Source organism: Echeneis naucrates, chromosome 10, assembly GCF_900963305.1.
Source record: "Echeneis naucrates chromosome 10, fEcheNa1.1, whole genome shotgun sequence".
NCBI classification, from domain to species: Eukaryota; Metazoa; Chordata; class Actinopteri; order Carangiformes; family Echeneidae; genus Echeneis; species Echeneis naucrates.
In genome coordinates this window covers 4255856-4268714 of record NC_042520.1, presented here as the reverse complement: position 1 = coordinate 4268714, position 12859 = coordinate 4255856, and the positions used below count along the sequence as shown (strand labels likewise).

The window sequence follows — 12859 nt, the reverse complement described above, 5'->3', positions numbered from 1 at the left end:
AGTTGCCGACACAGACACTAAAAGTTGATTGGAGAAGGAATTGTTGAAATACTGATAAAATAGCAGCAAATAAAGCTGTCAACGCTATTTTGATGCCAAAGTAAAAAAAAAAAAAAAGAAAAGACTAGGCGCTCATCTGCTGCTCACACTACTGAATGCACAAAAACGGCAAAGCTCTCGTCCATTGGTGCAACAGTATTTCTGTGATTTCATTCCCATCAGAGCTAATTTCTGACTTGAATAGTTTTGAACGGTCTCCAAACTGAATCTGCTTTACAAGTGCATAATCAACACGCAGAAAAATTGTCACTGAACAATCAACACTCTGCAGACCATTCGGAGGTGTATTCCCTATTACAACATTTCTGTTTTTGCTTTATTTGGCCAAGGAAAGTAAAAAAAAAAAAAAAAGAAAGAGAGAGAGGGAAGCTAATGAACTAATCTGGTCCAGCCAAGCTGAAACTGAAATCCTTTCAGTAAATGTTTGCCACATTGAGGTGCAAAACCCCACAAACACTGGAACCCAGAGTGCCTGAAGCATAGAGATGAGCCAGTTTGTACTTATTTTCTGTAGTCTCGTGAAGATTTTTCTGACTTTAGCTCGCCGACACTTGCAGGTTGGGCTGTTAGGACCCTGCTATGTGCACACTGGCAGCCATTGGGGCTAACCCCTGCGTGACCGCTCCCTGTCTGTGGAATTTCACTCTAACGTCTCGTTCACCAGCTGTTGGCCTAGCGCCGCCGCCGCCACCGCCACCACCACCACCACCACCACCACCACCACCACCTCACCAGCAACTGCCGGAGATGACCAAGGGGCTTTTTTTTATTATTATTATTATTATTTTGTCTGCATTTGGCACTTGGCAAAGCTTCCTCACTAAGAAAACATATCCAAAACATCTGCAGCAGAGTGAGCAGACAGAGAGAGAGAGAGAGAAAGAGAGGGAGGAGAGGGGAAGGAGGTTGATGGTGGGGGAGAGGGGTGGCGGTTTGAAGGGTGGTGGTGGTGGAGGAGATGGGAGCGGGGGTGGGGGGAGCAGAGATGTGGGGGCGGCAAGCAGCAGAAGTACGTCTGCGCTGCAAAATCTGACGAGGACTTTTGAAAGGCTAAATCCCAAAGAGAGCGCTGCTGCCTCGGCTTGCTGCACTACAAACAGCCAGAGCCAGACAGGCTGGGCTTTTACACTGGAGGTGCTCCACAAGAGGGGGGAAAATAATTATAATGATAACCTCTGCATGCTATACCTGACAAATGCTGCAGATGGGAAATGCTTAAAAAGTGAAAAAGTGCAGGAATATTTCCTGCGTAAAGTGTCGGCTTTTATTTATTATCATTTGAAACATTTTCATGATGTAAATGCTGCCTTGGCTTCAGCATTTCATGGAGAGGCCCTTATTGAGGGTTGTGGTTGTGTTGTGTGTGTGTGTGCGTTTGTATGTGTATACGTGTGTCTGTCTCTACTTTTTCTTTTTTTTTTTTTATTTCTCCACCATTTCCACAATTTTTCCACCCCTGTCATGGTGTATTGGAGGGGTGGAGAGTAACATTTAGTTTGGAAAAAAAAGAATCTCATTTACAATTACGGTGTGTGTGTGTGTCTACCACACTACACCCATATCACCTCCTTTATAAATATGATTTTTCTGGTTATATTTCCATGTTGATGTAAGAAGGGGTTGAGTAAAAATGAGAGTTGTCATGTTTATGATGAGGTTCAAACCACACTCAGCACAGCTTATAATTGCCTGTTATTCAAAGATGCCTTACAATCTAAGCTGCCCCATATTTTTCTTTTTTTTTTTTTGTTTTGTTTTGTTTTGTTTTGTTTAACAGCGAGGAACCAGAAAGGGGTCTTGTCTGTGAACAATTCAATCCAGCAGCGACGCCGGTTTACAATCTGCACGGCTGCTAATCCCACTGGAACAGAGGAGGTAATCTATACATGAAGGTGGTGGAATCTCTCGCTGGAGGTCCTGTCCAGACTGTGCACGTGCCACGAGCGCGGAAAATGGGATTGGATCCCATCCTTTCCTTTACTCAGCGAAATCTCATCAGGAGAGAGAAAACCGTCACAATCACTAATACTGAGCGCTGCCTTCATTCAGTCTTCCCTAATAATGTCATTATAGCAAAACCTGGATTTCTCTGCTCCACCTGTGCGTTATGTGCAGTGAGTATTGTTTTTAATGGGTAAATAAAATCCTGTTGGAAGCATGAATCATGCTCAGCCTCACTGGACAACATGAGTCATCAGACCTCTGTCATTTCATCCTGAATCACAGTCTCCACAACCAAGTAGGTCAAATTCACAGACAGTCTGATGTGCCAAAAACAAAAACACAAACAAAAGCCAAAAAAAATAGGGGAAACAGTTGATCTACAAAATCAAATTAAGGGTTAAAGGTCACCAAAAGAGAGAACATGCAATTCTTCTCACTCCTGTCTTTTATTATTCCAAAGCTTCAAACATCTTTTCACTTTCTCTCTTCACTTACAGTGAAACTTGTTTACAGCCGCTCTCTTTAATTTACATGAAACATGAAATACTTCCCTGCTCGCCTGAATGGTGATTACAACATCCAATTGAATCCTTTCCAGTGGCTCAGTGTTTACTCTCCGTCGCCTACAGACTTTAGCGCAGGGACGCCGATAGATGGAGCTGTGGGTTCGAGGAGGAATGAAAGAAGAGGAGGAGGAGGAGATGGTGGTGGGGTGGTGGGGCGGCTGACTCTCTCAACACTTGAAGTTAAGACAGAAGTGTGGAAAAGCCACAGTCTCCAAATCTACGGGGCAACTCATTAGCAGCGCTGTACCCACTGATGTCCCCACGTCGGTGAGCGTGTGTGTTTATGTTTGCTTGATTGAAACGGAGGCTTTTGTGCTCCGCAGACTATCACCACGTGTCCCTGAAGACTGTGTCACCACTAAGTTAATGATGGCTTCTTGATGATTCAGGAGGAAAATAAGTGTTTTTCTTAGGTAGTGGTCACTTTTCTTAAAGGGATGAAGCCACATCTCTGGAAACACACTCTTGGGACCACACTGTTTACTGTGTGTGTGTGTGTGTGTGTGCGTGTGTTGGGATGTTTGTGTGCTGATTTGCAGCACGTGTTGGCGTGCATGCTCGTGCATCCGTGTGTGTGTGTGTGTGTGTGTGTGTGTCAGGTTTCCTGCTGCGCTGTGCGGCTGGGAGCCCTAGCAAGGGTAAAATTCCATTCTCTCGGCGGAGCAGTATTCTGCATGAGCCAATTCCCAGGAGACACTGCTCTGCATGTCCTCCAGACAGCCAAGCTGAGGCACAGGCTCAGGCTCGCTTATTAACTGACCTGAGGGGGGGCGGCGGCGGCGGCGGTGGTGGTGGTGGTGGTGGAGGAGGGAGGGAGGGAGGGAGGGAGGGAGGAGGGTTGAAGAAGTGGGGGGGGGTGGGGGGGGCAGAGATGGAGAATGGAGGAGGAGGAGGCGAAGGAGAGGAGGGGGGAAGGGTGAGCCCAGGGAGGCAGGAGGAGGCGGTGGGTGAGGAGGGAGAGGAGGGGTGTTGGGAATTATGGGTTTGTGTGTGTGTGTGTGTGTGTGCGTGAGTGAGTCTGAGTGTGATCAGGGGTGATGGGTTGTGGGGATACAAGCGTGTGTGTGTGTGTGTGTGTGTGTGTGTGTGTCAGAGGCAGAACTGGTTGAAAATTTTAACTCTTTGCTCGCTGAGCTGCTTTGCTGCAAAAAATTCAGCATAAGAAAAGGAGTGTGGATGTCTAACAAGCTGCACCGTGTGCTTGCTTCGTTGTGTTACGAACATGGGTGTGTTACTACCTTGTTAAAAGGGGCTGCTTGTCTCACAAAAGCCCGGATAATCTCTGCAAATATGTAATTCGGCATTTTCTGAACTTGAAGCTGTGTAATTTGACCAAGCATCGGTGTGTTTTCATCATTGTGTCGTGTTTTCGGTGGACGTGGACTCAACAGTTTTTTTGTGTCGTGTCACTTCACCTGCAGAGTTCAGTGTAACGGTGCAAATAGGATTTTAAACTCTACCTTCGTGCACACGCACAAGCTATTTCTGAAATAGAACTAAACGCCTCTTCTCCCTGTATTAATCTATTTACACTAATTCGTCATCCCTGTGTGCAAATATTAGTTTGTAGTTTTGTGTGTCTTCCCATAATTGCTTGACATGACTGTGAGACTCATTTGTCACCAGTATGAGGAAATAGCATAATTGAAAAGTGCTTTTCAATTACAATTTGTTTAACTTAAATAATGAAATAAAATATAGTGCTTCAAAGTTTTACTTCTTCTTTTTTTTTTTTTTATTATTATTATTATTCCATCCAGCAGCAAAGAGGAAAGAGTGGGAAAAAAAATCACTCACGGCAAAATGCAAATGAGCCTGGAAGCTATTACGATGCTAATGAGATTCCACCATAGAAGTTGCTGCTCCGGCATCCGGGGTATATTTCATCCATATTTGGAAAACAGTTGTGTTCTCAAAATAGGGGACACGCTTCCCACCACTCACAGTGGAGTTTGAGAGTTTTTACTTTCAGTGGGGTCCACAAAGAGCAGGAATCTGGTCAGGCTTTACTTCTTTGAATTTTGCAAAGCAGAAGACAGTGTTTTATTCTATCTGCAGTCTGAACGTTGTGTTTCACCGTGAAATTCGGCTCTATTTTTAGTAGTTCTTCAGTTTCATCATCTCCTTGTCAATCAACAGTCGGCTTCTTTTTATTAATAACAATCCCAGCTTCAAAATATCACAAAACATCCTTCCTGCATGCTGGTTCCACTTAAAAAGAAAAAATCTAATGAATGTAATTGTTTAAACCAGCAGCAGGAACATCAAACACAACTACAACTTTATATTTTCACGCTCGGCTGTGAGACAGGATAAGACGTGTTCCGAGCTTCTTCTGAACACGAGCAGCATCGGTGCGTTCAGGTGCAAAACCTGTAGCACCGATGCTGCTAGGGTGTGTAGTTTGTGCGCTAAAGGCAGGCAGGTAGGTAGGTAGGTAGGGAGATCGGGTACGTTACCATAGTAACACCAAGAGGGAACCCAGCAGAAGCAGAGTGTCTATATGTGTCCTGACCCATTTCCATTCTCATCCACAAGTGTTTTGTCTCCCTCACCTTGCCGTTTCTCAACTAAAAGCGCCTCTCCTTCTTCATCCTTGGTGAGTTGCGTGCTGCATTTAACAAAAGGTCTGAGCTTGAAACATCCTGATAACGCACATGAGACAACACTACAAACTCTCAAGGCACATTTGGTTTCCTATTCAGTTCAGTATAATTTAATTCAGGTTTGTTGTCCCCCGAGGTTAACCAATATGTAAAAGTATGTAAAACAAAGTCCTGAAGTCATAGATTAAGTATATTTTCCTTTGCTGAGCTGCATTGGTGTGACCAATCCTCGACAAAGAGACCTAAGACTGGAGTTAACTTGTTAATTTTCCCACTTAATGAAATATACCATCTGCAGACAGAACGAAACATAAAAGAAGCAATGAAGGTCAGGGCGAAACTCTGATTATTGTGTTCAGTTCAGCAGAAGATCAACAGCCATTAAATTGTGGAACTGCATTTTCTGTCTAACAACGGTGGTGTAAGGAACATGACGCTCTGTGATCTGCACTGGTTCAATAAATATAATGATGAGAGCCACATATGTGTTTAAAAACATAAGTGATCCAGTTGAAGACATTTAAAAATTGGGAATCGATAAACATCGGAGCAATTTTTAGCCTCAATTACATCATCAAAAGATTCAAACATGTCTGCAGAGAGTGGGATTTTTACTTTTTTATTTTTTAAACAGTCTGAATCTTTGTAATTCATCACAAAAATAAAACATTCAAACTGAAGTGGGTTTTTTTATTGACAATAAATCCAACTAAAAGTACATTATCAGAAGGATCGTAAATTCATCCACGAAAACTTCGTCCACGTTTAAGGCTTTAAAAACTGTTAATTTAAAGAGGCTTTCAGTCGTATTTTGAAACCAGATGGACTTTGTAGATTCAGGAAAACACTATTCAATCTTATGTGAATAGTATATTTATTGGGGACTATTTTCAGCGGCGGATTAATACACGTACACATGTATTTCCACCAGGGGGGGGGTTTTAATGTGAGCTCGCCTGAATATAAGCGACTGTGCTCATTTTGGTCACAATGTCATCCAGTCAAACAGCGTTAAACAGTGTTTCCTTTGTGTTTACATACCATCTTACAGCAGGAAGGAAGGGAGATACTGAATATTAATTTGATCAACATAATGAGGGAACATTGAATTTCTTTGACTGGAGAGATGTCAGCTCGCAGGCAGACCTTCAATCTATTTAGAGGGGCAAATAAATAGTAAGTGAGTATAGAAACATAATTTTTAGGAAACAGGCTTTTAGCTTGGTGGCACAGTGGAATTAGATTTATGGGGAAATGAATACACAGCTAATGCTGGAATAAATGAGATTTTATCTTAACAGTAAAAAAAAAACCAAAAAAACAAAAAAAAAAAACCTACTATATGTCAAGCGATCAAATTTGTGGGATTTCTAACTACGAGTTTTGGAGTGTGGTTGATTTAGTGTTGGTTTCTGTGTAACATCAGTGTAGGACGTGTTGATGAAAGGAAAACGTCCCTGGTCATCGAATTTAGAGGCAGACACTTCACATCATCAGCAGGCAGCGTAGCCTCACGTGTAGATCCTGTTTAAGTTCATTCTTTACGATACAACCAAGTTAATACTGAGATCTGTTAAATGCACTGTTCACTTCAATGTACTGTATTGCAGCCACACTCGAGTGGTAAGCGCTTTAGGCCAGCAACCAAATCCTGTTAGAAATGTCAATTGAAAAGGTCTTGAGATATTAAAAATGTAGTTTTTAATTAAAGGTTTATTAATAGATTTTTCTAACTTTTTTTTTAATTACCCGACCAGATGCCTGAGGCATTCGGATTACAACTTTTATCTCACTTGATTCAGACTGCCTCTCTCCATTCAGCCATTTTGGATTAAAAGTCAGACTTCATAAATGCTGTTCATTAATTCCCAGTAGTGTGGGCAGTTAATGTGAGATTCAGCTGCAATGTTACGGCTTGTCTGAGTGTCTATATTTTTTTAGATTCTTGTGGCTACTTTGCAGCCCGGGCCTAATCTGTCACGGAGGAGAACATGGAGGAAATCTCAATCGCTGTGCCGAAAAAAGATTTTCAATGCGCTGTGGTGTGTGTGGGTTTAAAATTCAACATGTTAGTGACACACGCTTTCACGCTAAATGATGTTTTTCACATGTGCTGCATGCGACATGCCGTAAAATTGGCGAAATAAATGAGAGCCGGTCTGTTCTGTGCTGCTTGCATGCATTGTTATCGCCGAGCGTGCACGTCAAAGTGTGACATTGTGCAAACTTTTATGATTTCAGTTATTGACAGCTAGCTTGTGCGATATAGTGACAGCGCGGTGTGTTCAGAAAGACTTCTTTTAGGAATTTAGATTAATGAAGATCTTCAAAATGGCTCCACGTTCATTCAATAACAAGTGTAAAAGCACAAGAATCTAATCAAAATGAATCATGGGTAATTTGTGAGATTTGATTCTGAATAATCTCTTCATTGCTGGATTAAACAATTTCACCCTGATTAGGAAAAACACACAGGTGCATACAACAAGCTCATGTCGGAGAACACAAGATCAAATGAATCCAAAAGTAGAAATGGCAACCAGTGGATTATCTTTTAATGGTGATGAATGTAAATGATAGATATGAAAGATATACTGCCATTGAAAATATTAATATGTGAGCTTTGTTTCATTGTGTTCATTGTGCTTGCCAGAGATAACTACACATTATCCAGAGAAAACTGACAGCAACACCATTGTTTTTTTTGTGTGTTTTTTTTTTTTTTTTGTTTGCTTGTTGTTGTTGTTTTTTTTTTTTTGTTTTTTTTTGCACGACTCCATTATGACCTGGGTTTTGATAACTACCTGCACATTCAGCTTGGTTCTCACTCTGCTCTGCTGGTGTAAATGTGAAATGTGTTACTTATTGTGCAATAAATACCTTTTTTTATTCTGGAAAGTAGCACTGAACAGCAGGTGATGAACAGGTGCCAACTGGACAAATGGGAATCTGCCCTTGGCCGCCGACGGCGTCAGATTCACTGCCGTTCCGTTTTAATGGATGGATGAAACACAGACTTGGTCAGAAATATTCTCCCATTTAACTATAATATCAACTAAGTCGGGTCCTGCGTGTTCAGTTGATGATACAGGGCTTGAGTTAAAATGAGCTTTTGTTGTTTTAGTGAATATTGTGCAAACATTGTGCGTGTTCCCAATAACCAAATTATCATAATCCTGCAATAATTTGACATAATTCTACTACATTCAATGGGAACTTGGTGTTGAGGTAGGAGCCCAGGGACCCCGCAGTGGCTTTATCTGCCCAAGGAAGTGTGTGTGAGAACTCATATAACACTATGGTGCGATAATGATCATTCGTATTGTTATTTGAAAATGCATATGCAGTATATCTTATTTGCAAGGGCTGCGGTTTCTTATGCATGTTTTCATTCGAATGTTGTTGCTGCGCGTTGATCCCTCAGATTGATAGCTCTGCTGGCTTTGAGTTTGTTGGATCCTCCGACCAGTTTGCCCCTAGTTGAATTGCCTAAAGGAGATTCTGTTGTGTGCTTTAAAATACACCCTTTGGCTTATTAACATTCAGAGTGACACCGCGGTTTGTGGACCGACCCTTCGGCCGACGAAAGAGCAAATATTACCCCACCTATGCCTTTATCGCAAATTATGCCACTCAGTGAGTAACTAGCCGGGAACTGAAATGATGTCATTAGCACCACTGACCAGCAGCAGCGCAATCAATACGGTATTATGAAAACTTGCTCCGTACACAACCACCCCTCCACCTATATCTTCAGTCTGTGGCTCAGGAGGGAGAACGCTGGCTTTACTTCTTCATTCCAGCCCCGATCAGCCCATTTATTTTTAATCTCAGGCTGGAAACGTGCTCCTTTTCATGTAACCTCACCTCAAGACAATCTTCATGAAGTTTTTTTTTTTTTTTTTTAAACATGAAAGCAACTAAAGTTATTTGTAGCGATGGATGACCTCTCTTGCTGTTTTCAATGCGAGAGCCAGCTTGCTGCAAGAATACTAATATTTCCTAATAGATTTAACACTGAACATACTTGACCCTTTCCAATGGACCATGACCTTTTGTTTCAAACGTTTAAAAATGAAGAAGAAGAAGTGAGAGCTGGATGCCACTAAAACAGGACCAGTCAGATTAGTGTTTGATTCTTCTTGTTTGTTTATTTTATTCATGGAAGTGAATGTGAAAACAAAAGGTTTTGTGTGGGTCCAGTATGAGTGCATGTAAAGTAAAACAAGGCATCACTTCAGACTGGAGGACACGCCAACCCAACACATGCACACAGACATCTGACTTGAACTTTGCAAGAATGCAAAACTGAGTGCAGGTCTTGAGGGAACAGGAAACGACTTCCCTCCTCCCCCCTCCATCTCCTCTCTCTCTCTCTCTCTCTCTCTCCTCCCTCCCCTCGCTTCCTCCCTCCCTCCCTCCCTCCCTCCCTCCTCCAGCTCCACGCTATAGCAGCGAACTAGGCAGGCCAACTTGCAGAGTGCAGCTCAGCCTCGACAGCGGCTGCTTCCCACTGGGGGTCTTCGGAAGAGCATCGCACTCCCATGTGCGCTGCCGTGCCCGCTGGATGTTGAAATCGCGCCGTGCGCCTCGCCAGGAGCCACCATGTCCAACCCGACCCACGACCCGTTCTACTCGTCCCCGTTCGGACCCTTCTACAGGAGACACTCGCCCTACATGGTCCAGCCCGAGTATCGGATCTACGAGATGAACAAGCGGCTGCAGGCGCGCACAGAGGTGAGGAGACGGCCGCCGGCACGGTCCCGTTTAGGTCGCTGTACCGGCAGCAGCAGGAGGTGGTGGTGATGGTTTGTGTGTGTGTGTGTGGTGTTGAGGGTGGTGGTGGTGTTGGTGGGGTCTTAGATTGGGTGGGGGGTCCGGTCCGGTCCGGTCCGGTGGTGGCAGGAAGGGAATGGATGTTAGAGAGGGGGGCTCTGGTGGGCACGATCGGGAGTCCGGATATATGGATGTGATGCCAAAGTGCCAAACATTCCTGAGGTGAAAGTAAACAGGCTCCGGTGAAGAGACCAGACCCCCCCCCCCCCCCCCCGGAGGAGGATCCCTCCTCTGGCTGGGGTGGTTGGGTGGGTGGGTGGGTGAAGTGTTGGGGGGGGGGGGGGGGACCGACCTGTTGTTGTGACGGCTCACCAAAACCCGGAGAATCTGAGCGAACAGGAGAACAGACTGCTGATCAGTGGAGGAGATGCCTTCACGTGGCCAATTAAGTTGTTTTGAAATTCATGACTGGAAGTGTCACCTCCTCTGATTGGAGCTCGGTGATCCACCTGAAGCTGGCATCACAAAAAGTCTCCAAATCAACTCAAATAATCCGTTTACTGATTTCAATCAAGAGCCGCCACTTCACTGATATGGAGACTGAAACGATTTTTTCCTCCCCCTACTGTGACACTTCAGCTCCTTATATCACCATAGGATGAGTGCTGGATGCAGAAATAAAAAGTCTAAAAGACTGAGGAAGTCTACCCAGGCTGTACAATCTGAGGCTTTTCACCTGGATCTGATTTCATTTGCTTTCATTTACATATTGCCTTTTTCTGGATCCAATCTCCGGTCGGTTCAAAACTGCAACAGCTCAAACCAAACAAGCCCAACAAGAATGTCGAGAGTTTGCCCGGAGTGGTGTGGAGTTTCAGGTTTCACTGTTCAAGGCAACACAATCCATGATCTGTGATTCATCACTCTGGTGTCCGGGTGAAGTTTTCTCAATGAAATGATCCTGGCTGCACAGGAAGATGGTGATCAGAACAGGACTGCATGGAGGTGAATCCACTTCACATCAGTGTGCCTGACGCCTCGATGAGTCGGGCGCCAAAGCGAGTGTGGCGTACAGTGTCGCTGTGTGTGAACCTCTGCTGATCCCACTGTGAATTATATAGCCGGCATCTGTTCTCAGCATCTGCTCTGTGAGCACAAAATGTGTAAATCTGCAGATAAAAAGTTCACTTGACATGTCAAGTTGTGAGGCGTCAGCAAGGGAACAGACAACATCAAAAACAAGTGCTGTATCTTTCTGCAGCTCAACTGTGCACTTTTTGTACAACACTTAGGACTGCGGCTGCCCATTATGGATTCATCTGCCTTAATCATTTCATCTAATGATTGTCAGCAAAGAGTCAGTCCCAAGTTGCCAGAGTTCATGATGAGTTGAAAATCTCTCTAAAATATATCGGGACTTGATTGAACTGGCTGTTCAAAACCCCAAAGATTAAGTTTACTATCACAGAAGAAGAGCAAAAACCAAAAATATTCCCATTTTAGAATTCTGGGAGCAGCAAAATTTGCCCATTTAAAGACACAAATGGTTCAAAAATGATTATCAAGATTTCAGCTCTAATGAATGCCTAATATTTTAAATAATCTGCTCCCAGTTGCTGTTACAGGCTTTTAGAAATCTGACTCCCACCAAGACATTAAAAATATGTTATGAGATTATGACGAGATTTGGATGGATGTGCCCATTAAATGTTTTAATGACAAATTTTTTGGAAATCTTAATTTTGGTACAAGACAACCAGCTGAGCCGCAGCAGCAGCAGCAGCAGCAGCAGCTTGCAGAATGCTGCTGACTTTCCTAAAGAGGAACTTGCAACTTTAAGCAGACCACAGCAATGTTGCAGAGATGCAACGGCCCAGTCTCATGCATTATTCATGTGGAGTGGTCCAAGCCCCAGTGGACCTCAACTCCCGCACCACACATACCCAGACACCAAGTGCAATCACCACACATGCTCACGCACAAATGTAGGAGCTACACACATGCGCAAGTCATGCACGCACATGCGTTAACTAACCCAGTTGGGCGCCGCTGATAATATATATGGATGGATTACATGAAAGCAGCGCACAAACACACATTATACAGACTCACATCAGTTTAAACCATTACCCTCATCTCCTTAGACTAAATTATATAATTGCATAATAATATAATTACGGGGTTCATGTCTTCGTCTTCTTTCTCCTCTTTTTCTTTATTTCTTCAGCAGCAGTTGTGATACGCATTTCTTTAGTGATGTCGGTTGTTGCGGGATTGAAATGCAGGTGGTGAATATAACGAGGAAGATGTAGTGTCTTATGGAAGGTAAATAAATGCCCAGAGTTTTGCTTTTTTTTTTTTTTTTTTTTTTTTTGTTTTGTTTGCGTCCAGATGTACCGTACAGCTCAGTTCAGGCTTTTAACAAAATTATATGGTAATTATGCTCATGAATGCATAACTGTGGCCATCAGTTTACATAAAAACCGACTGCATGTAAAAAAAAAGTGCAGCAGAGGGAACAGATTGTAATAGAAATGTCCTTAATAGACCTGCATATATGATGTCTCCTTTACCTTCACTAAGACAGACTGGGGGGGATTGTGCAGTTCACCCTGTACATCCGTCCTGAAGCGAACTTACTGAAGCGGTTTACTTCCTGTAAACTGAGCTTAGCTGCTGGTCCCTTAATGATGATGTGTTTCTGAGGGTCATTCTCCTGCTTTGCTGCTGCTAAGTCTGCATCCTGTAACGTGGATGTAAAAGCTCCGCTCAGCTCAGTTTTCTTGAATATTTCATCGGGGTTTTGCTGATAGCAGAAGTTGCAGACTTTGTTGGCATATTTGCTGGCAGGGAATAGTTAATACATGGAAGTATCAGCTTCACAAATTCACTTTTGAATGAATGACC

General features: G+C 43.4%; 1 protein-coding gene across 6 annotated transcripts in view; it reads left to right on the top strand.

Annotated features, from left to right (window-relative positions):
• Positions 1 to 2750: 2750 nt before the first annotated feature.
• ldb2a (LIM domain binding 2a) overlaps positions 2751 to 12859 on the top strand; it is a 93345-nt gene continuing 83236 nt past the window's right edge. For all 6 annotated transcript variants that reach the window (XM_029512068.1, XM_029512067.1, XM_029512066.1 and 3 more), the window contains exons 1-2: positions 2751 to 2837; positions 9616 to 9913. In XM_029512068.1, the coding sequence (XP_029367928.1) occupies positions 9782 to 9913 (132 nt within the window). In that variant the 5' untranslated portion in view covers positions 2751 to 2837; positions 9616 to 9781. The remainder of the gene's footprint in view (positions 2838 to 9615; positions 9914 to 12859) is intronic.